Source organism: Rattus norvegicus, chromosome X (assembly GCF_036323735.1).
Source record: "Rattus norvegicus strain BN/NHsdMcwi chromosome X, GRCr8, whole genome shotgun sequence".
Classification (NCBI taxonomy): Eukaryota; Metazoa; Chordata; class Mammalia; order Rodentia; family Muridae; genus Rattus; species Rattus norvegicus.
In genome coordinates this window covers 82,799,465-82,825,214 of record NC_086039.1, presented here as the reverse complement: position 1 = coordinate 82,825,214, position 25,750 = coordinate 82,799,465, and the positions used below count along the sequence as shown (strand labels likewise).

Below are 25,750 nucleotides of genomic sequence, written 5' to 3'. Positions count from 1 at the left end.
AAAGCTCCATGGCATAGATAGGAACACAAAACATATATGATGCATGAGAATAGCAGCGGTACAAGAACTGAAAAGATTATCAAGAAAAGATGAATCTTAGAAAGACAGGCACTCCTAGATTTTTTTCCTATGCCATTTCAATTCAAGCCTTAATTCTCAAGGTTTAACATTTTATTTGCACATCACATTATTTTTTTATTGTTTATTCTCTATTTTTTGTTGGATATTTTTTATTTACATTTCATATGTTATCCCCTTCCCCTGTTTCCCACCCATAAATACCCTATCCCATCCCCTCTCTCCCTTCTATAGGGGTGTTCCCACTCCCCAACCACCCCACCCCTTCCAGCCTCCCTGCCCTGACATTGCCCTATACTGGGGGATCCAGCCTTGACAGGACCAAGGGCTTCTCCTCCCATGGTGGTTTAGTCCCATGGAGCTCTGGTTAGTTGGTATTGTTGTTCTTATTGGGTTACAAACCCTTTCACCTCCTTCAATCCTTTCTCTAATTCCTCCAATAGGGACCTCATTCTCAGTTCAATGGTTTGCTACTGGCATTCCCCTCTGTTTTTGTCATGCTCTGGCAGAGCCTCTCAGGACAGCAATATCAGGCTCCTATAAGCATGCACTTCTTGGCATCAGCAATATTGTCTAGTTTGGTGGCTGTATGTATACAGGCTAGATCCCCAGGTGGGGCAGGCTCTGAATGACCATTCCTTCCGTCTCTGCTCCAAACTTTGTCTCTGTATCTCCTCCTATGAATAATTTTGTTTGCCCTTCTAAGAAAGACTGGAGCGGGGTTGGGGATTTAGCTCAGTGGTAGAGCGCTTGCCTAGCAAGTGCAAGGCCCTGGGTTCGGTCCCCAGCTCCAAAAAAAAGAAAAGGGGAAAAAAAAAGAAAGACTGGAGCATCTGCACTTTGGTGGTCCTTCTTGAGCTTTGTGTGGTCTGTGGATTGTACCTTGGGTAATCTGAGCTTTTGGGCTAACATCCACTTATCAGTGAGAACATGTTTGTTTCTTTCTTTTTTGTTTGTGATTAGGTTACCTCACTCAGGATGATATTTTCTAGTTCCAGCCATTTGCCTATGAATTTCATGAAGTCATTGTTTTTAATAGCTGAGAAGTAGTCCTTTGTGTAGATGTACCACATTTTCTGTATCCATTCCTTTGTTGAAGGACATCTGGGTTCTTTCTAGCTTCTGGCTGTTATAAAAAAGGCTGTTATGAACATAGTGGAGCAAGTGTCCTTGTTATATGTTGGAGCATCTTTTAGGTATATACCCAGGAGTGGTATAGTTGGGTCCTTAGGTAGTACAATGTCCAATTTTCTGAGGATCCTCCAGACTGATTTCCAGAGTGGTTGTACCAGTCTGCAATCCCACCAATAATAGAGGAGCGTTCCTCATTCTCTATATCCACACCAGCTTCTGCTGTCACCTGAGTTTTTTTTTTTTTTTTTTAATCTTAGCCATTCTGACCTGTAGGATGAAGAATCTCAGGGTTGTTTTGATTTGCATTTCCCTGATGACTAGGGATATTGAGCATTTCTTGAGGTACTTCTCAGCCATTCGATATTCCTCAGCTGAGAATTTATTGTTTAGCTCTGTACCCTATTTTTAATAGGGCTATTTGATTTTCTGGAGTCTAACTTCTGTAGTTCTTTGTATATGTTGGATATTAGCCCTCTATCAGATGTAGGATTTATAATGATTGCACATAACATTGTTTTGCTGATAAAAATTTCAGGATAAAATATTCAAGTAAATTTTGCATGCAAAAATTCTCTTATTTTGTGAGGCTGTTGTAACTAACTTTCTGCCCTATTTTTAGTTAAAGGACATAGTTTGCTATACTTTTTTTCAAAACAAACACTTATACAACAATAATATGCCATCAGGATATTCAGGATTGGTTTTTATATTGATTTTTTTATTTATTTATTTAAATGTTATTCCCTTTCCCAGTTTTCTATCCATAAACCCCATATACGATCCCCTCCCCCTTCTTCTATGCCTCCCCCTTCTATTATGTGGGTCTTCCCCCTCCCCAACCTCCCACCCCTTCCCACCTCCCCACCCTGACATTCCCCTACACTGGGGGTGGGGTCCAGTCTTGGCAGAACCAAGGTCTTCTCTTCCTACACCAATAAGACCAAACAAGGCCATACTCTTACATATGCAGATGGAGCCATGGGTCTGTCCTTGTATAGTCTTTGGATAGTGGTTTAGCTCCCACTGGGAGCTCTGGCTGGTTGGCATTGTTATTCTTTTTTTTTCTTTATTAACTTGAGTATTTCTTATTTATATTTTGATTGTTATTCCGGTTCCCCCTTTCCAGGTCAACATCCCCCTAACCCCTCCCCTCCCTTCAATATGGGTATTCCCCTCCCCATCCTCCCCCCATTACCGCCCTTCCCTCAACAATCACATTCACTGGGGGTTCAGTCTTAGCAGGACCCAGGACTTCCCCTTCCACTGGTGCTCTTACTAGGATATTCATTGCTACCTATGAGGTCAGAGTCCAGGGTCAGTCCATGCATAGTCTTTAGGTAGTGGCTTAGTCCCTGGAAGCTCTGGTTGCTTGGCATTGTTGTCCATATGGGGTCTTGAGCCCCTTCAATTCTTATGGGGTTGCAAGCCCCTTCAGCTCCTTCAATCCTTTCTCTAATTCCTCCAATGGTGGTCCCATTCTCAGTTCAGTAGTTTGCTGCTAGCATTCATTCAAATTATGCTTGTGTTTTTTTCCTGGCTTTAAGATAGGATGGAAACCCTATCACTTGTTTCTATAGTACTAGAACCACACCACTAGCATTTCTAGTTTCTAATACGTATAGTTTAGAGTCAATAACTATTTCCTGGTTCAAATTATATTATTTTTAAACCTAGACCAGTATAGATATATTGCACTAAGCTGTGCAGTGCAATGAAAGAAATACTATACATCCTGTTTCATAGTATGCATTTAAGTCCCAGATGAGTCATTTGTGAGTTAAAAACTTTGTCAACTGTAAAAAACAAAAAAGCATGAAAATCACTTCACTCCCTTTTCACTGAGATATCTTTCGAAACTAATGGTTTGAGAACCTCAAACATGATGTAGCACAGAAATAAGTATAAGTATATAACCATTATAAGTGACACAACCCACAAACCATATGGAACTTAAGAAGAAGGAAAACCAAAGTATGGATGATTTGATCCTACATAGAAGGAAGAACAAAATAATCACAGAAGGTAGAGTGAGGGACAGACCTGGTAGGGAGAGAGGAGGAGTAGGAGAAAATGGGGGTGGGGGGCAGAAGGAAGGGACAGGAGTTGGGAGAGGGTCAGGATATTGAATAGAAATATGTAGCAGTGGGGGATGGGGAACTGGGAGCAGCCACTAGAGAGTCCCAGACTCCAGGGAAGGTGTAGATTCCCAGGACCAAATAGTGATGACTTTAGCTGAAATACCCAACAAAAGGGTGACAGAACCTGTAGAAACTATCTCCAATAGATAGGCATGGCCCCCAGTTGAGGAATGGGGCCACCCACCTACCTCAAAATTGTTAACCCAGAAATGTTCCTCTGCAAAAGAAAGGCAGGGACAAAACCTGGAATAGAGACTGAAGGAAAGGTCATCTAAAGGCTGCCCCATGTAGGGATCCATCCCACCTGCAGACACCAAACCCCAACACTATTGCTGATACCAAGAAGGGCTTGCTGAAAGGAGACTGGTATGGCTGTTCCCTGAGAGGTTCTACTAGCATCTGGTCAATACAGAGGCAGATACTCACACCCAACCACTGTACTGAGCCCGGGGGCTCCAATGGAAGAGCTAGGGGAAGGACTGGAGGAGCTAAGGGGGATTGTGCCCCATATGAAAAACAATATCAACTAACTGGACCATGCAGAGCTCCCAGAGACTAAACCATCAAACAAAGAGTATTCATAGAGGAACCCATAGCTCCAGATACATATGTAACAGAGGATGGCCTTATCTGACTATCTGACAGTGGGAGGGGAGGCCCTTGGTCCTGTGGAGGCTAGATGACAGAGCCTAGGGAAATACTAGCTCAGTGAGTTGGGACTGGATGGATGAGCACTTTCAGAGGCAAAAGGGAGGGAGAGAGGAGGAGTGGAATAGGGGATTTGTGGAAGGGTAACCAGGAATGGGGATATCATTTGAAATGTAAATGAATAAATTGATTAATAAAAAAATTAAATGTACCAACAAATTATCTTGGGGTTGGGGATTTGGCTCAGTGGTAGAGCGCTTGCCTAGCAAGCGCAAGGCCCTGGGTTCGGTCCCCAGCTCCGAAAAAAACAAAAAAAACAAAAAAAACAAAAACAAATTATCTCAAATTGCTCTAAAGAACTGTTCTAATCTGACACAAAATAATTATTGATCTTTGAGGCTTAAATGTTTTATTTAGTGTTTTTGCATGTAATTCTCGTGATCCCAAAACATTTGCCCCACAAGTTTCTGAAAATAATTGCTTCAACTTTTCTATAAAATTTTGAAAACAGCATGACATGATGATTCAGAAAACAAAAAGATGGCCAAACAAGTATAAGAAAAAGATTTAAGATCTCTAGAACCTGCATAAATTTCAAGTGGTACGGCACACCTACCCTGCAATCCCAGTACTTGAGAGGATAAGAGAAGAGCATCCCTGGAGCAGACCAAAAAGATAGACTAAGCAAAGCAGGGAGATCTTAACACTGTGAGAGATTTTACCTCAATAAATTTGGTGGAGAGTAACCAAGGAGACATCCAATGTCAAATCCAAATATCCACATGCATGAACACTCATATATGCATGCATATTATACATACATATAAGTATATCACAGATGCAAAAAATCCATATGTTATAACTTATCTCTGTATCTGTACTATTTTAATTTGGAAGCTCTTATCCATCATAAGGAATTGATTTCAATTCAACAGTGAAACCCAATATCTGTCTAATGATCCAAAATAATGTCTTTACTCCTAAAATTTTAATATCAATCTAATGTATAATAAACAGTATTGGCTTTAAGTTGATAAATTGTTGAGGGGTATATACATATTGTTGACCAAGTGCTGGTAAATATTTTGCATGCCCTATAAGAAAAGCAACAATAATATATTCTCTAACAAACAAGAAAACAAAGGCTTAACTAAGATACCTAACTAGCATAATGTCACAAAACTAGAGATGGGACTGGAAATAGAAATCCAAGTATATAATGTTCATTCAATTTTTTCACAGTGCTCTATCTCAAACATCTAAGCATTTTACCTCCTACTTTGCAAACCATTGTAGGTGTATGTACTTTCAATGGAGGCACTAATGAGTTGCTTCATTGTTACATTAGTATCTGGCTTACAATCTAGAAGGCTAAATTCTATTATTTAAAGTTTCTATATTTAAGCAACTTTATCACAGTTGGCTAGTAAAAATAATTAACTAAACTAAACTAATTCGTCCTAACACAAATTCTAAACCTCTTCCCTTAATTTGCTATTGTGAATTTGCTTCTCCATTTTCCTTTCAGGTCTTCAAAATGGTTCATATAAAAATAAGTAAATGGAAACATCCATTTTTATATGTTTAGAATTAATACCTAAAACCCTTTTATATGTATTTTTTATTTTTACTCTGATAATGATGGCTCCTTACTTAAAGATGAAATAGTTGAATCTTAAAGGAAGTCAGATGGTGTGGTAATTTGGCACTGTTAGGAGGTAAGAATGTGCTGTGTCTTCAGATGGGGTGGATCGGTAGGTGGGGCAGTCTCTGGATGGCTGTTCCTTTAGTTTCTGCTAAACTCTTTGTCCATGCATTTCTGTGTAGTACTGCAGCATTCACACTTTGGTGTGGTCTTCTTTCTTCCTGACTTTCATATGGTCTGTGAGTTGTATTATGGGAATTCTGAGCTTCTTTTTTGCTAATATCCACTTCTCATTGAGGACATACCATGTGTGTTCTCTGGAGACTGGGTTACCTCACTCGGGATGGCATTTTTGAAATAACCAGATATACTTAAAGTAATAGAAAAGAAACTAGGAAATAACCTTGAAATCTTTGGTACAGGAGACAACTTTCTGAACAGAATATCAACAGCTCAGATAAATAGATCAACAATCAACAACTGGGACCTCATGAAGCTTAAAAGCTTTCTGTAAGACAAAGGACACTGTCATTAGGACAAAATAGCAGCCTACAGATTGGGAAAAAAATCTTTACCAATTCTACATATGACTGAGGTCTGAAACTCAAAATGTAAAGACTCTAGAGGTTAGACACCAACAACCCAAATAACCTAACTTTCGAAAATACTGTACCAAGCAAAACAGAATATTCCACACAGGAATCTCTAATGCAAAGAAGTGCTTAAGGAAATGATCGAAATCCTTAGCCACCAGAGAAATGCAAATCAAAATGACTCTCAGATTCTACCTTATGACCACCAGAATGGCTAAGATCAAAATTTCAAGTAGCAAGTCATGATGCCAAGAATGTGGAGCGGGGGAACATACCTCTATTGCTGGTGGCAGTGCAAACCTCTACAACTATTTTGGAAATCAATCTAGCAGACACATGTGCACAGGGGAAAATTCCCTGAACAAAACACCAATGGCTCAGTCTCTAAGATCAACAATAGACAGATGGGTTCTCATAAAATTGCAAAGCTTCTGTAAAGCAAGGGACAATGTCAATAGGACAAAATGGCAATGAGCAGATTGGGAAAAGGTCTTTACCAATCCTACATCTGATAGAGGGCTAATATCCAAAATATACAAAGAACTCAAGAAGTTAGACTGCAGGGAGACAAATAACACTATTAAAAATGGGGTACAGAGCTAAACAAAGAATTTTCAGCTGAGGAATATCAAATAGCCACAAAACACCTAAAGAAATGTTCAACATCCTTAGTCATCAGGGAAATGCAAATCAAAACAGGCCTGATATTCTACATCATACCATTCAGAATGACTAAGAACAAATAAACTCAGGTGACAGCAGATGCTGACAAGGATGTGGAGAAAGAGGAACACTCCTCCATTGTTGGTGGGATTGCAAGCTGGTACAACCACTCTGGAAATCAGTCTGGAGGTTCCTCAGAAAATTGGACATTGAACTACCTGAGGACCCAGCTATACCACTCCTGGGCATATACCCAAAAGATGCTGCAACATACAACAAGGACACATGCTACACTATGTTCATAGTAGCCTTATTGATAATAGCCAGAAACTGGAAAGAACCCACATGTTCCTCCACAAAGGAATGGATACAGAAAATATGGTACATTTAGACAATGGAGTACTACTCAGCTATTAAAAACAATGACATCATGAAATTCATAAGTAAATCGCTGGAACTAGAAAATATCATCCTGAGTGAGGAAACCCAATCACAAAAGAACATATATGGTATGTACTCACTGATAAGTGGGTATTAGCCCAAAAGCTCAGATTACCCAAGATATAATTCACAGACCACATGAAGCTCAAGAAGAAAGAAGATCAAAGTGTAGATGCTTCAGTCCTTTTTAGAAGGGGAAAAAATACTCATAGGAGGAAATATGGAGACAAAATGTTGAGCAGAGGCTGCCCCACCTGGGGATCCATCCCACATACAGTTACCAAGCCCATACAATATTGTGGATGCCAAGAAGGGAATGCTGACAGGAGCCTGATATAGCTGCCTCCTGAGAGGCTCTGCCAGAGTTCTACAAAATAAAGTTGGATGAGGGCAGCCAACCACTGGACTAAGAATGGGGTTCCCAGTAGAGTAGTAAGAGAAAGGACTGAAGGAGCTGAAGGGGTTTGCAACCCTATAGGAAGAAAAGAACAATCAATATCAACCAACCAGTACCCCCAGAGATCTCATGGACTAAAACACCACCCAAAGAGTACTCATGGAGTCTTGTTGGACATCAATGGGAGGTGAGGCCCTTGGTCCTGTCAAGGCTCAATGCCCCAGTGTAGGGGAATGCCAGAGCAGGGAGGTGGAAGGAAGTGGGTGGGTGAGTGTGGGAGCACCCTGATAGAAGCAGGGGTATGGGGGAATAGGATAGGGAGTTCCAGAGGGGTAACTTGGAAAGGGGATAACATTTGAAATGTCAATAAATAAAATATTCACTGAAAGAAATGGAAGAAAAAAAGAAAACTGGATGGTAAACTCCATTTTCTTACATTTTAATTGGGAATAAAAATCACAAACATAACAGAATCAGGACATCTCAAGCTGAGTAGGCTTTCACAGCCTTTGCAATAAGTATATAAATAAAAACACTAACCAAAAATTCTATTTTGTACTATTGGCTTCTATAAATTTCTGAAGGATATGTGTATTCCAGAATTTTATCCTGTAAAACTCTTAACATATAAAAGCAATAAGGTATGAAAATGTTTTACACATTTATGAAAATCACATACACAAACCTTTATTTAATTTTATATGTATAATTCCATTATATTCTTGGCTTTAAGTCTGACACCTTGGTGTATTATATTATCTTCAATTGTTGCTAATTCTATAACTATTTATTAATCTTTGTCATATTTCACTGGAAGGGACTTAAAATCCTTGGCTAATGTTTTCTTTCAATTACAGAAGTAGAAAAATAATCCAGGAATTATCCTAAATAAAAATATTATAAGATATCATTTTTATGAACTAGCATTAAAATTAATGTGGAAAGTTCTCAGTTTTCCAATATAAGTAATCTGGGGCAGAATAATGCAGATTTATATTGATGAATAATCACCTCTAAAAGAGACAAATTATTTCTTGATTTACCAAAATACTAAAGCCGTTCTAAAACATTCAGTAATACATTTCTTCCAGATTAATAAAAATATTAAAGATTTAAAAAGTAATTTCCTATGAATTCAAAGTAAGAGTCCTCTCCTCACATCTATTATGAAAGATAATAACTTTAAAAGGCTAACAGCTTGCTCTCCAAATTTAGGCAAGGCAGTAAAGACATGCTTGAAAGGTTAAGTAACAGAGTCAAGTCTGTCCATTTTCAGCTATTAAACATGTTTACTAATTTATTGTAGTTTTTCTTAATAAGGCACTGTCAGTTTTTGTGTTGTTGATTCTCAGATTGTCAACACCTCCTCCACGTTGTAAATTAGATCTAAAAGATTCAGCTTTGACTAGATCTTCTTGTATGTCATGGTGAAAACTTTTTGGAGGCACTCACAAGCAACTAATAAAAAGAGTAACCAAGGGGTGCCAATGATGAAAGACTTTGTTGCCATGGTATCATCTCATAAATCATCAATTATTGTCTCTCATTATAATTGTGACAACCACATACTCTCATAAAGAGATTTGCATTTTCATCGAGTTTTAAGACTTTTTTGGAAGACATCATTTTCTTTGTAAAAGAAATGTCATGACAACCATAGAACACTTAAGTTTGTTATTAAGTAGTCAAGTATTCATCTGGACTTTGTTAGTCATTTCAGTAGCCTAAGCTCTTTTGCATTCTTGAATAGTTTATTTTTTCAGTTAATAAAATATTTCTAAGCATAGATATATAACATGAGAGATTAAGCCTAACACAAGCAATGGAACTATTTTTGGTTGCTATGGCAACCTAAACTGATCAATTTCCTGTCACTCTTTTTAATAGAGGCACTCTCCTGTGGCCATAAATACTAATTACAAACACAAGCCATTTGCTAACATGTTCAGCTTACAGATGCAGGCAGTTCATGCTTAATTTATCACTTAAAATATCCTCCCACATTTGTACTTTGGTACAGAAGGAGTAATAACTTTATTTGTTTACAACACTTTTAACTTAATTTCACTAATTATTTTTGCAATGCTGGAATTTATTGGTTAAAGTTTGGTAAATTCAGTATATTTATGCAAGAAAAGATTCTTAAATGTAATTTATAGATTAAAGTTGAAAGGTCTGTTTAAAGTTCAATGCAATTGTTCACTCAAAAGAAATTGATTAAATTCTACATCGAAAATTAGTTTTATTTTCAGCAAAAACATGAGAGTATTCTCATAGCACCTATCCATTTCAATTAAATAACAATCATGTATATTTGAACAAAAGCTTAAATATCTAATACAATAAAATCACAAATGATAATTCTGAATAAACAGTCAGGGATTTGAGAGAAAGTAGTGGTTTCTGGGAGAAAAATAGTAAACCTACAGGTATTCAGTCATAATACACATAATCTAATGTTAAACCTTCCTCCTTTTCCCATCCACTACATATATTTTACAATTATTAAATTCTCAGGAGGGGTATAGATGGGTCCTCAGGTAGTACTATATCCAATATTCTGAGACCCACACTTTATTTTGAACAGGAAAAGGCTAAGAGAATTCCTTACTATTTCATAGTTTAAATAAAAGCAACACTATAAAAATGATTGAACTGACATCAGAAAATTTCTGATCAACTCCTTTTAGAAATAATCAGGGCAACGTTATTCCACATAAAGTTTTGTTTAACTCATACATGCTTTCTGAATTTTAGAGTTCATGAATTAACATATGGACCACATTATGCATCATTATTACTACATGTTTAAAAAAAAAGACTCCGAAACTGATCTTGAGCACTGTCTCACAAACCCTAAAGCCTAGAATTGGCAGCAATGTTTTCCCAAATTCCAAAGGAGGATGGGTATCTCAGATTTCAGACATTCACCTAGCATTTCTAGGAAGTTTGGAAACATGTTCAATCTTAATATGGACTGAAAAATTTGCAAAACTTACAAAAAACTACAGTAGAGAAACATGTATTTTTTTTTAACAAATTCCCTATTTTTCACTTTCACTTGACTTCCAGAATCTTCTCCAAAGGAGAAAAATAACTCATCTATAACAGCTCATGAAAAGATAATAATGTAGTTTATTCGGATCAGTTTAGGAGAGTAAATTGCTAACAGGTCATGTGTAGCAGATTATGGCACACATTACTGCAGTGCATTTTATATGATGAGTAACAGTGTGTGCATCCTTAAAAGTCTACCTTGCTGCTGGATACCATGAGGGCAGTGGAACCGACACCATTCCCCTTACCCTTTTTCTTAGACATCTTTTATACTTGCTTGGGATTGAGAAGTAATTTATCAAACCATATTTTTGGAAAAACTGATGATTATAGACAGGAAAATCTAGTTTAAGAAACAAGTGTCTTTGAAGTGAGGAAACCAGACAAATACTTATTGAGCAAGTGCAGGGAGCCATGTTGGATTTGGGCCTAGCCGCTTTTTGACTGCATGGTTCAAAGTGACTAGGTGACTCTGGGCTGTTTGGCCACAGAGACTCACCCCTAAGATGACTGCCTTAAGTCTTAAGATTGTTGAATGAAAGCCTCTCCCATGAATTTACGGCACAGGAAGATAACATTCAAGGGATGCCTCAGCTCCCTTAGCAGATACCTGTTACCTCCTGAATCAACACCCAGTGTCTCCACCGCCTGACCTCATCTTCTACTGGCTGACCTTTTTGCCTCCAGCTATCACTACCTATATCCGCACCTCCCCCTCCTCTGTGTTTCACAAAGGACACTCCCCCTACCTGAAAGCCTTAAAAGCTGTAACTTTCAACCCAATAAACGAGACCTTGACAACAGAATCTTGCTTGGTCTCCTTCTTCTCTGGCCCCCCATTTAGGCCCAAGGGTAGCGCCCCTTCGGGACCCTGAATAACTGGGTCCCCGCTGGCGGGGACAAGCAAGGAGATCAAGGTCAATATCAAGAGTAGTACGATAATATGATAAAGACTGAATTTTACTGCTATGTTCTTCCTCCATAAAAACACATAACCCCAGGTCAATTACAAGAAAAATTGTCCAGCTGTGGTAGCCCATGCCTTTAATCCCAGCAATTAAGAGGCAGAGGCAAGCAGATCTATGTGGGTTCAAGGCCAGCTAGGTCTACAAAGCAAGGTGCAGGACAGTCAGTCCTGTTACAGAGAAACCCTGCCTAAAGACAGACAGACAAAACAAAACAAAAGCATCAAGGAATCCCTGATGTGGGAAATCAAGGGTATTTTACCAAAACTATGCAAAACTGTCAAGTTCATTAAAAAGGGAAATTAGTTGCAACCAAAGGAAGTGTAAGAAGACAGACATGTTACCTAAATGTAATATGGTCACCTATGTCTTAGAACAGAATAGGGCACTAGGGAAACGATGAGGGAGTTTGAATACGCTAGAAGCATAAGTTAACAATATTGTCATAAATTGATTCATTAATTCTAAGGTATTTGCAAAGGAAATGAGAATTATGAAACTGGGGGATATCAATGAAAGTTCTCTCTAAATGTATAACTATCACATTTAATTTAAACAAAAACAAGCTGGAATTACAGCTTTATAATAGACGAGAGAGAGAGAGAGAGAGAGAGAGAGAGAGAGAGAGAGAGAGAGAGAGAGAGATCTGGCAAGCTCACTTTATCAAAGAGATTTAATCCCTGTATTAATTGCTGTCCTCAAAATTATGCTGAGAAACTTTTTGAAGTGACAAAATTGAGAATCCCAAATTAACTAACAGTTTGCTTTTAGTGTTGCTAAAATTTTAAAGTTGTAAAAATATTTTAAGTGGATCATTTTAATAAAATTTCTTACATCGCTTCAAATAATAAATTGAGGGCTTGTTTATTTGTTGCTTGTCTATGGCAGGGTCTTATCATGTAGTGGAGGATGGTCTAATACTCACTTTATATAGCATCCTGAATTAGAACTTGCTACAATCCTCCTGTCTCAGCATCTTGAGTGACGACATTATGGATGAGCACCACCATATGTGCTATAATAATGCTTTGTGAATACTATATGCTTTATCAACAGGTAGTCCATGATGAAAATGTTATTGTATTAATTACTTATTAGCTATTTAAGTATCATGTTAAAGAAATCAATACGCAACTGACTGGGAACTTGTAAAAATTGTTAATAAAACAAACATTGCAATTTAAGTTAAATTGTTTTTATAGCCTCATGAAAATTCAGATCTTTTGCCCACTGTTTCACTACAGTGACACACTGTTTAGCTAAACCTAAGTAAAAGGCATCCCAAATAAAATGAAAATATCTAGATAAAAGTCAAACAATAACCATATGTTTATATACAGTATATTGCCATATTTTATAGTAAGTTTCAGGGGCTTTTCAAACTCTCCCAAATAGAAAACAGGACTAATATTCACATGATTCAGTATGATATTTGCATTTATGCATTTACATGTACTTTTTAAAGATTCTAATTCATAGTACATATTAGCTGATCTAGTATGATGAATTAATAAAAATACATCAGTAGCATAAATGTATTTTGATTGAGAGATATATTTGTAATATATCAGTTTTCTAAGACCTTTAAATCTTACTTTTACATTTCACTGCTAATTAGTTTTATACATTCCTTATTGCAAACAATAAATTAGTCAAGAACAATTAACTGCAAGTAATAATCTATAGTAATGGCATATTTTATAGTCCCAATTCACTGAAAAAGATTACAGAGAATTAAGTCCTTTGTATTTAAAACTGAGTGTTATCAAAGACAGAAAACAGGACAAGTTTGGGGCACTCCATGTTTATCTGCGGGACTTTAGAGCACGTTGCCATGGAACATAATTCCTTCAAGGACTAAAAACCAATGGACGGCCATTTTGGCATAATGGCCCCATTTCTTAACACTATTTCACACCATTCATCAAGATGTATTACACACCATACCAATTTATGGACAATGCCCTGCCTTTCAAAATGCATTCATACTGAGTCTTAGAATCAACTCCATTTTAGCAACTAATTAGTTACACTGACAAACTTTTAAGAATAGGGCTATACAATTTTAGAAAATGTCACCACTCTCTTTGTAAATTAATGATATGTTCCCCATTGCACAATAATAGGTGGTTATCAGCCTTTCCTCTTTATCCTGTCTTAGTCATTTAGTTAACACTACCCTGTACCCTCCAGGAAATTCACCCCTCACTGGTATCTAGATTTATGGATACTTTAGCAGTCCTTTCATTTTCGTATCACTAGGCAACTATTCCAGGTTTGAAAGAAAGAAAAACTTCACCTGAATATTAGAACAAGCATCCTACTTCAAAATTCTACTGTCTTTCTATAATTCCACTCTGTTCACTTTTAAAGAATCACAGTCTGTGGCCTAATGTGCCTTTTCCCTTCACATTATTAAATATAACATGCACAACATTACATTATTATGCTACACATGGCAAAGAAATTTTAGTATTCACAGGATTATGGTAATTAAGTCTTCCTTCACTTTGGGTGATGTGACACTTGCTTGACTATAATGTCACTCCACTTAAAGTCTGTGTAAACAACATTATCTTAGTCACTCTGCATTACATTTCCAACTGTGAGCAAAATTACAAGGTCAGAGTGGACAAGAACTTAGGTAATCCCAAGGAAACAACTTGTAAATGACTTGTTCAAGGCTCAGACTAAGTTTTTAAAAAAGAAAAGAAGTCCAATATTTTCTGTACTAATATTAAAGTGTTATTGTATAAACACTGTCTATAGCAAAAAAAATATTTTTGAAGCTACTGTTAAAAAGATGGACGTGCACACGATTTGGAAGTTTTGTGGTAAAAAAGAATAAACGTTGTTTGTTAATTTTAGACTCACAAATGTGAATGCCATGTAATGATTGCAATTGGCTTTGTAAATAAGAAAACAGTATCTCATGTTGTACTGCTTTTGGAAAGGTGCTTGATAAATACGAAAAACAAATTTTACACTTTCTGGGTTTCTGCTTTTATAACAAATACAAGCAAGTGTAATATTTTTCAATTAAAGAATGAAAGGACATAGATATTTTTAATTGTCTTTTCAGCCTATTAATGAACTGTCTGTTTAACAAATGAAATATTGAATATTGTCTGACCTATGTGTTTGACTCTCACCTCACAGTGTTGAAATATGTCACATTTTCAGTGATTGGTACACTGGTTAATTTAAAAGTTGTATAATTTGTTTAAACTGCCGTGTAGTGTAAAGAAAAGCTGAGGAAAAGCAGGTCTTAGACTCATCTGGCAAAGATTCTTTACACTAAATTAGTGCAAATGGTATAATAAACAAAATCGTAGTTGTTAGAATTGATTTTAACTGAAAACTGGGTACTGGTTAGCAAAAATAATGGTGAACATTCTTAAATCTGAACTCTTCAATTAGGTCACAATTAATCCAAAAATAAACAAAAACCCTCAAAAAATTCACTGGGATTCTTGCCACAATTTAAGACAATGAGGTAATTTAAAATAATAGGTACTTTGTTCTACAAGAGGATATATTTGTGAAAGAATAGCTACTGGTTGTGGATATTTGAGGCATTTGCAACCCTGGTAAATTAAATAAAATCAATTTTAACTGTTTCCCTTTTCCAGTTTGGCCTCTTACCATATTAGACACTTTCAAATGGATTTCTTAGGACACTGAATATAGGAAACCTTGATAGTTCTGCACTAATTCTTAGGGTAAAGATCCAGATCATCCTAATCAAGTCTTTCCAGAATGCAAAATCCAATTACCACCTTATCTAAAAAGAAACAGTGAATTAATTTACTGAGCAGTCAACCTGAATTCTCTTATAATCACTGCCAGAAAAAAAATATTTGAGTAATTTCTTCTCCAAATGTAAACATGCAAGAAAGCAGACACAGTCATACAGAATAATAGTTGGCATTTCATCTATTTAAGCATTTGTAACATAACGTTTTAGAGTGATAAAACCTGAACATAGTCTCAAGATGGTATAGTACCACTTACCCTTATAACACTGACGTCTTATTTCACATTTCTCCCACTATTCACAGAATATTCTATATGCATAAATACCAATAATCATTTTAAATTAAAAGCAGTAACACATATAAACTTTAGGACAACTTTGATTCTGATGAACTATATAAAAAATTTTTGATCGTTATATCTTTACAGCTTAATAGATGGAGTTTTTCCAAAATTTGAGGTCTCAATTAGTATTTCTCATTTTTCCTGCTCTATTTGAATTATATTATAATTATTCTTCTTAATTCTACACAATTAAACTAAAATCACAAAAACTGATTTCTAAACAGAAATAACATTTTGTGTGGGTAACAAATATGAGCATATATGTATAGTCACATAGATATATATGAAGATAGAATGTTGTAATTAGACTAATTTCAAAATTCATAGGTTATAAAATGTAGGTCAAAACCATATTTACTTAAAAATTAAAACCATTTACATACTGGTCCTGAAAAATATGGGCGGTATGTTTTCAGATAAGTTATATATACTTCTCTGGGCCTTAGCATAATCACTAAAAAATAAAGATTTTAATATCACCTACTTTCCAGCCTTGTAAGATGGACTGATAAACTAACACAAAGAAAATCACATTAGATCAATGGATAAGTGCTAAATATTATTATTTTATATGATAAAAGAATCCGTTACTTATCAAAATTTTGTTTTGAATTATCTCATTTATGTCAAATCTATAAAACAGTTGACAATTTTATTTGGTTAACTAGCTGATATTTTTAACTATATTGAATTCCTATCACACAATAATTTATGTGTAATCTCTATCAAATGTTTTATACAAACACAAATAAGCATTGTTTGCACATATGCTATAGGTTGATCCTATACATGTAAAAAGTGTTTATCTTCCATATGTGACTGTATTAAATCTTCATATCTATCATCAAAGTAATGTTATCTCATGCACTGATGACTTAAAATTGCACATTCTATTCCTCTTTCTGCTTTGTAGAGTACCCATGAGAAGTGATAATATTAATTTAATATCTTGACTGGGGATTTATGGTGCAGATCATAAGTGCTGGTAATATCAGTAAGGTACTTTGATTTTTTTTCTTAATCTTGTTTTTTTAGAAAGAATGCAATTTGATTGTTTCCTTTTAAAACAAATATGAGTTTGGATGACCAGTGATGAAAGAAACATATGATCTCAAAAGCACTAGCACACAGTGGGATCATATGCTAAGGTCTAGGGCAGGACAGACAAACAAGCAAAGCCTCACAGAAATCAGTTGTCATCCAATAAAATCCCGGAGGACTGATTTTTGTTTTTATCTTTCAATGCTAAGCACGAGTTTAAATCATGAGTTTTGTTGTGTTACCTACTTAAATTTCTTTTATTTCTTTTTCAACTATTTGTAAAAACAAAGCTACTTTACTAGATGGGATTTTGAATTTATTTAAAGGCAAGCCAATTTTCAATAAAACAGCATATGTTATGCACATGTGTTTCTTCCCATTAAAGAAAAACAAGTGGGCTTCAAATAGAAACTTCGATTATATTAGGTGACAGAACAATGCTTAAATATTCTCTTTTGGACATAGTATTACTGAACCAAAAGTACATTTGATCAATTAACATGAAAGTGAGAAAATGATAATTTTATTTTAATTTTCAAGCTAGTTGAAGAAAAACTATATTGACCACTTTTATAAAGTGAAAATATCATGAAGTACATAGCCACCACGCTGAAAATATGACAAGCACTCCACTTATTTCCATAAATTTTCTATTATCACTAGTAGGACGTAGTGTAAAACTATTATTTCTTTGTTAAGTGAAATAATTGAGGATTTACAATTAGAGAACAGCTAGCAAAATCCATGGGCAACATCCTACACTTTTCTCTTTTTTAATTTGAATTTGCAAGCAACTTTTAAAAGTGGAAGACTGTCACATAAAATTTTAGACACCTACCCTCTCTTAAGAACTAATACCTTAACAATAAAAACCTATATGTAGTCTTATATGGTATCAATTTGCTGGGTGGGGTAAATATTATCTACTGTCATTAGTAAAATTGTGTCTTTTCTAGGTCACTCTACTCCTCACTATTCTATATTTCTTAGCCTTTCATTCATATTTTGATCCTTAATTCATAATCGTTTTAGTTTATGAAACTAATCATTTCTCTATAGTTAATGTGGCTGAATCAACACGTACACATTCAAAAATCAATTCAAGATATTTCTCAGATTGTAGTAAATGAAAAATTTAATCAAAAACATCCAAAAATCAGATACATTGCTATTCCAGAAATAAGTTGATATAGTTATAAACCATCATTAATTTAATTAAGAGATTTGGGAATCATTTGCATGCCACTTTACTGGAAAAATAAGAAAGTAATTTTCATGCCTAAGTTCTATCCCGGTAATATATATTCAGAACCTTCAAGAAACAAACCTAAATGCAAAACTCAATCCATTCTTTCAGTTGAAATTATTCATTTTTAAAGTCTAGTTGGTGCTAGTCTATTCTGCATGGGTGTCATGGTCAAAAACAAAGTTTAGATCTTAAGGAGGTACACATACTGCTTCAGGTCATGCTGATGTTATTTCATGTGCATGGCATTGAAAACTAATTGTTATTACAGGAACAATTCCACATATTAGAAACATAATCAAAGTGATTTTCATTTTCTATATTGAAAATATACTTCACATTACACAATGCCTTCTACATCTCCCTCGAAGTCCTGTGATACCTTTTCTTATAAAATACATATAGAAAACATGGGGACAAGAAAGGAGGGAAATGTCATCTAAAAAAGGGAGCTTACTTGAAAAGTGCACAAGGAAGTATAGATTAGACAATACTGCCGGACAATATTAAAACATACTTTGTCATTGGTACTCTTTCTACACTGAACCCCAAAACACAGGAGATTCAGAATAACATACTATAGATGATTTCATCCTAAATGAAACTGTCATAGCTGTTTTAGGAAATTTCAGATAAACCTTGTCAATTAAATGTCTTTAAATTTCTTATCAGAGTGGAATTTCAAGTACTTAAGAACTGTTAATCATATAAACATATTCCCATACCTAATAGAATAATTCAGGTTATCTTGTAATATTGATGTATCGCAATTAATAACCTGTATTGCCCTGCAAAAGTGAGTATACCTTCCTAAGAATTCCATAGTCAAAATGTAGGTAGGCACTTCAATTACCTTCATAGTATTTTACACAAGTGTTTTATTTTAACATTTAGGGCACTGACCCTCACTCAATCTCCATCCACTTGTGGTTTTTGTCTAACTTCTACTTTCAGTCCTAGGAAGGACATTTCTTACTTTGTCTGTAAGCTATCACTCTTTTGTGTGATCCCATGATCCAATCCAAATTAATAAATATAAATGATCACTAATAGGAAATAGTAAAATCATAGAAATCTCAACCAGAAACTTCATATGGACAGGTCAGTTCTAATTTGCCATCCAGATTTCACGTTTCCTTATCACTAAAGATTAAACAAAATTATAAGTTTGATGCTGAGATTTTTAATGGTTTCCCTTTCCTCTCTTCATAAGTATAATATAGAGAACAAAGTTATGGAAATTGGGCTGAATCTGTAAAGGCTCCAGGACATTCCCAAGGAGTTGATTTTAAAAAATAAATACATAAATACCTGTTAACAGCTTGTTTTCTTGTCATTTGCCTCTTCCTTCTAAAAGGAGAGTGTAGCAAAAAATAAATAAATAAAACTGGTTAATTAAGAATTTTAGTTAGTTTGCTTCCAGTTATTCAAGGCTTTATTATATTTCACAAAAATATCTCTTAAATTGTGCAGAAATTTTAGATAGTTTACCCACAATAAAACAAAAGAAGGGAAGACCACAAAGAAGATAGGAAAGCCTGAATTACTTCTAGATAGTGCTTTAAATATATGGAAATGTTATGTTTCTGGTCTATTTCCCACTGTGTATAATGTGAACATGCCACACGGTTTAGGGCTTTCTTCTATTATTTGAAGGCAAGGAACTCAAGTTACAGGTTTCTGCTAAAGAAAATGGCCTCGGGTCGTAACAATTCAAAAAGAATAAGGAAAAAAAAAAGGTTCAACAATGTAATATCCTTTCCCTTGCTCTAAAAAGCTTTCTTTCCAATCCCATTAGGTATTCCAACACTTTTCTGGGGTTTGGGGGGAGACTTACAATATTTCTTATTTTTATATGGCCAACAAGAAGATGAAAGTAAGCCAATATCAACATTTTACTTATTTCCTAAACATGGAGCCATTAATCATATCACTGTCTATATAATTATTTCTGGAGTAAGACTGAACTCTTTTATATCATCCACACAAGGGTGACATTCATGCACATACATGTATATACATACATACACAATCATATATACATTCACACAGATGAAATTAAACATGCAGAAATCAGTAAAACTTATATATTGTGTTTTACTAACAAAATAGACATACTTTCCAGTGACATGTCAATTCACCATGTTTCCTAACCCTTTAATAAGGAAGAAAATGTAAACTGATAGACAAGACTATCGGGACTATAAGAATCTCAGCGTTCGAACTTTTATATCAAAGAAAGTAATCTATACAGCATACTTAAAATCTATCAAGAATAGTATATATATATATATATATATATATATATATATATATATATATATATATAAAGAATAGTATATATAGCTTGATCATGCTAGCCCTTCTTGTCCTAGGAATACTTTTATTCCTGCTCATTGTGATAAAGCCTGCCTTTAACAACAGCAACATGTTGACCACTATAATTCATTGCTTGAAACTATAAATGGACCCCCATACAGAGTTATTGAGTTAACAGGTTGGCAAGCCAAGAACAGGTAAGATATTGCACAGAGACTTACCAGCTTAAGACAGAATGGCATTGCTTTTGATAATGCACATTCCATGACGGGTAGGTAAGGCATTCTTGTCAGAATGACCCAAGATAGTTATGTTTATGAAATGTTTATGAAATAGATAAGGGGGAGATGTGGAGAGCCTTATGGGGCCACTTGCTTTGCTTCTGGGCACTTGATTTCTAGATACTTGGAGGAAATTTGACCTTATCAGGACAAAAGAAAGAAGCCTAAGGTAGGAATCTGGCTTTAGGCTTGGGCTCAGGAAATGGGCCTTGATTAAGAATATTTACATTTGAGTTAATGCAAAGCCCAGCACAGGCTAAGCAGAAGCATGTACAGCAGTCCTTTCCTCTTGGTCATCCTGACTAGCCCCTAGAAAGGTGCTTACAGGAGCCTTGCTGGTTACTTGACCCAGAACTGATTTTATTATTCTGCATGTGATTAAAGTAGTATAAAAGCAGATTGGAAAATAAAACATCTGCTTCAGCCCCAGAACTGGCTGGGGTCATGTTAAATGTTGTCTGTCTTTTTTCTTTTCAATCCTCACTCCTGCCCTGGAAAAATGGTTGACTGACTGAGCTGATTTGGTCACTGAGGCAAGTTGGGAATGGGAGAGATGGTACACCCTAAGGTATAGCACACAGTTTGTTATTCAGTACCAAACTTGTATGTATTCTTGAAAAAAATACATACAAACATACAAATAACATTACATGGATTCACCAGGTCATATTGGGAGATATATATGTATATAAATTACACAATTTGAATGTGATTAAAATTGGAGAAAAGAAGGTCCATGAATTTGGATGCTGGAGGAAACAGGTACGTGGGCGGGTTTGGAGGTAAAAAATGGAAAGGAGATATGTGATAAAAATACATCTCAGAAATAAAAAAGAGTCCGTGTTTGTGTTTTCATTTTTTTCTTCTAATGACTTTCTTATTTAATAAATTTCAATTTTTATTGTTTGGTTTTTTTCTAGCAACTGTTTCCTTATTTCAAAGATCTGTGAAAGGGTGTATAAATAAACAACAAATGCAAACATATATCTAGGGTCACTAGGGTGAAGACATGGGAGGAAAAAAACCCTTTATATCTGTCTTTCTATTCTGTCACTTCACTGTGAGAAGTATTTGATTATGTTTTACAGTTCATTCAATAAACACTTTTTGAAAAGATATTCCTTTAAATAGAATACACTAAGTATCAAATAAATATTACTATACACTTCCATAGCCCGATTGGAAATCTATCACTAGATTTGGGGGCTTTTCTTTTGTGTACAAAACTAAGTTTTCTATCACTGAAGCCATATAGCTAGATTATAAAATTACTTATTTTTGAAAAAAATTGTGGCAATTTCTATGTTTTAAATATATACAATATTTGAAATTTCCTTACTTGCACAATATAAAATACATATTTTATAACTAATGCATAAGACTGGCACTGGTGCTAAATATTTAAGGTCTACAAATTAAATCACATATCTAACAATGCTTCAGTAACTACAGGGGATTCATTCCAGAATACCCACACATCAAAATCTGTGAATGCATAAACCCTTTTAAAATTTTCATTTCCCTTTGTATACAATATGCATAAGTACCCTGTGGTGTGCATTAAATTATATCTGGATAACTTAAAATACACAATACAAAAGAATGCCCCAAAAGAGATATTCTGCCATGCTATTAACAAAAAATAACTGGAGAGGTGGGTATGTCTAATATGGATGCACAACATTTCCAAATATTTTTAAGCCATGGATCATTGAATCAATACATGTAAAACTCGGAGGTATAAATGGCACATTATTACTCTTGCCATTCTAAATAGTTGACTTCTGTAATCTGAATTTTAAATTTAGGATAATGCTATGTAGTGTAACTTTTGATCTTTCTGTTTGTACTACTCAAGTGCTATGATAATAGTCATGTGCCATCATGCCTTACTTTAATTGTCTCTTATTGTGATATCAAATATTTCACTGTAGATTTACTAAATGTTAAAAGTAATAAAAATACTAAAACATTTCACTGATTAAACCTTATGATGCTACTAATATCACCATCTCAGTATAGAATAATGCACAATAAAAATAAAATCATCTAGATTTCTTAAAGATGTGGGGGAGTATTTGATAAAGCCCCCCATTCATCCTATTCTACAGCACTTTCGATTTCTTGTACTTTCACATATCTAAATTTGGGCAATGAAATTAAAATCATGAACAAAGTCCTAAAATTCACATGCAGAAATATTAGTAAAATTATAGTCTTTGTAATCCTCTATCAGGAAGGGCATGGTGGTCTCTTGTTATGGATATAAAAAGCAGGAGATTGGGAGTTAGTTACTATGAGTTCAATATTAACAGGGTTTACATGAACTTTTAACTCTGAAAAGAAGAACAAACCCCCTAGGCCAAACAAAATCCTTTACAGATACATAATATATACATTCAAAACTTTTCAAAATAAAGGTCCCTAAAATTTCATAGAAGTAATAATAATGAATCATCTCTAACCATCACCACTGTTGTACTTCATTACAACAGTGTATATGCAATTTTAGCTTTTTGATTAGAGCAAAATGTAATAATAATAAGCAGGATATTTTCATTGCAATTGAGACCATTTTACAATGTATCTTATTGACAAATAAATTTATGTACATTTATTCTTCCAGCTTCAGGGCTGTGAATATAATTAAAGCTCAACAAAATTAAAGCAACTGATTGAAGTAAAATATCAAAATTAAACTGGATTAAGTTTCATAGAACTTTCGATCTCTCCTGAGAGACACAGCCAGAATACAGCAAATACAGAGGCGAATGCCAGCAGCAAACCACTGAACTGAGAATAGGTCCCCTATTGAAGGAATCAGAGAAAGAACTGGAAGAGCTTGAAGGGGCTCGAGACCCCAAAAGTACAACAATGCCAAGCAACCAGAGCTTCCAGGGACTAAGCCACTACCTAAAGACTGTACATGGACTGACCCTGGACTCTGACCCCATAGGTAGCAATGAATATCCTAGTAAGAGCACCAGTGGAAGGGGAAGCCCTGGGTCCTGCTAAGACTGAACCCCCAGTGAACTAGTCTATGGGGGGAGGGCGGCAATGGGGGGAGGATGGGGAGGGGAACACCCCTAAGGAAGGGGAGGGGGGAGGGGGATGTTTGCCCGGAAACCAGGAAAGGGAATAACACTCGAAATGTATATAAGAAATACTCAAGTTAATAAAAAAAAAAAAGAAAATAAAATGTACAATTTTACTTAAAAAAAAAGAACTTTCATAGATATGAAATTCTCATCTTGAAACCAAATACTTAGACCACTGAAAAAAATCATTTGACTGATACTGTCAATCTGGGAAAAAAAAAAAAAACATGGTTGGGGAGTTCAAAAGCCCCAGTGGTAAACCAACTACTCTTTTGCTAAAAAGACACAGTAGCAAACTTCCCTCTAAAATTTTAATATGTAAACCCATACCTCTCAAACCTGGTCAGAGAAGGTTCTTTTGTGCAATGGGCAATGGTTCATGCAGAAATTCACAACTGATTAAACTGCAAACACTAAGTGTTACTAGAATAATGCTCAGCCACAAATGGGACATCTATAGCACTTCCCTCAAAGGCTTGGACCATCACAGAAGAAGTGAAAATTTGCAAAAGCCAGAAATCAGAGGATACTGAAACAAATCAGGGTCTTCTGATTATAATAGGAATGCTGCCCTCTTAAACTCACAGCAGCTGTGGCTATCTACACAAGATAACAGGCAATATTCTAGCATGGAAGAAAATTGGTCAATAATGAAATAAAAAGACAATAAGCAGCATTATGTTGGTCCCAACAATATCACATTATCTTATCCTAGGACTTCCAAAAGAATTTATGCTGTCCCTCTAGTACGAATAGAAATTTGAGTTTGAGTTGTATGAAAATTATTTTTAAGTTCTGACGTATGATACACCCAAATACTAATCAATTTTCTCTTATGAAGTTTAGAGGCTTTGGAAATTCCAGTATGTGTATGTTATTAATGGGGGATTCATTTAAAAGTACAAGATTGATTATCTATTGTAGAAAAAGATCGATGGTCCTCATGTAATGAAGGAAAATACCCCTTTGATCCTTGAAGTTGCCACTGTCATTTACAGAAGTGTACTTAATGCAGGTTGTTCAGATGAAGACAGATTCCATAAGTCATAATTGGATTTTGTCAACATTTCACAGACTTATACACATCTGCGGAAAGGAATCTCAATTAGTGAATTGTTTTCATAAGATTTGCCTGTGGGAAAGTTTTCAGGATATTTATTTGATTTCTTATTGGCAAAACAGTGCCCAACCCACTGCATAGAGTACTATCCATTAGCAATTGGTGTTTGGATATGCAGCACTGTGAACACCAGCTTAGCAAACCAGTAAGTGTTGTGTCTCTGTGATCGCTCTTTCACTCCCTATATCAAGGTTCCGGTACTTAGTTACTACTTTTCGTATCCTTCCATGGAAGACTCTAACCATTGTATCATACCGACCATTTCTTCACATGAGTTGTTTTGGTTAGCATTTTAGCACACCATCCAAGAAGCAAACTAAGACACTAAAAAGAACTTTGATTATGGTCACAAAAATTACAATATTGAATTAAAATAATAAGGATGTATTTAAATTCCAATGAAAATGGTCTTTATGATTTTAAGTAGATACAGTTATTAACTTACAACAAATTTATATTTTGGTGGAACTGCTTAACTAGGCCGCTTCTTAAGGTCTTCCAATCTTGTCATTTGTGCCTCTAACGCAATATATCAATTAAATTTTTTACTGAGAAAATTTATTCTATTTATTTATTTATAGTAAATAAATAGAATAAAGTAATTTCTACCCATCCCAACCATTGTTATTGATAGAAGAGACAAATTCATAGAAAATATATATTAAAAACCTTTTACAGTTTTCTTTGGAGATGAGATCACATTAGCTATTGTATAACTGTTGTTTGAAGATTAGAAGGGAGTATCTTCAATTTTGGTTCATAACTTCCTTCATACACTTTACAGC

The 25,750-nt window shown here is 35.1% G+C and overlaps 1 protein-coding gene across 9 annotated transcripts in view; it reads right to left on the bottom strand.

Moving 5' to 3' along the window:
* Dach2 (dachshund family transcription factor 2) overlaps window positions 1-25,750 on the bottom strand; it is a 565,808-nt gene that overhangs the window by 384,967 nt on the left and 155,091 nt on the right. For 6 of the 9 annotated variants that reach the window (XM_063280376.1, XM_063280377.1, XM_063280379.1 and 3 more), the window contains exon 2: window positions 19,459-19,497. The exons of the other annotated variants lie outside the window; for them this stretch is intronic. In XM_063280376.1, coding sequence (XP_063136446.1) covers window positions 19,459-19,497 — 39 coding nt within the window. The remainder of the gene's footprint in view (window positions 1-19,458; window positions 19,498-25,750) is intronic. 9 annotated transcript variants of the gene reach the window in all.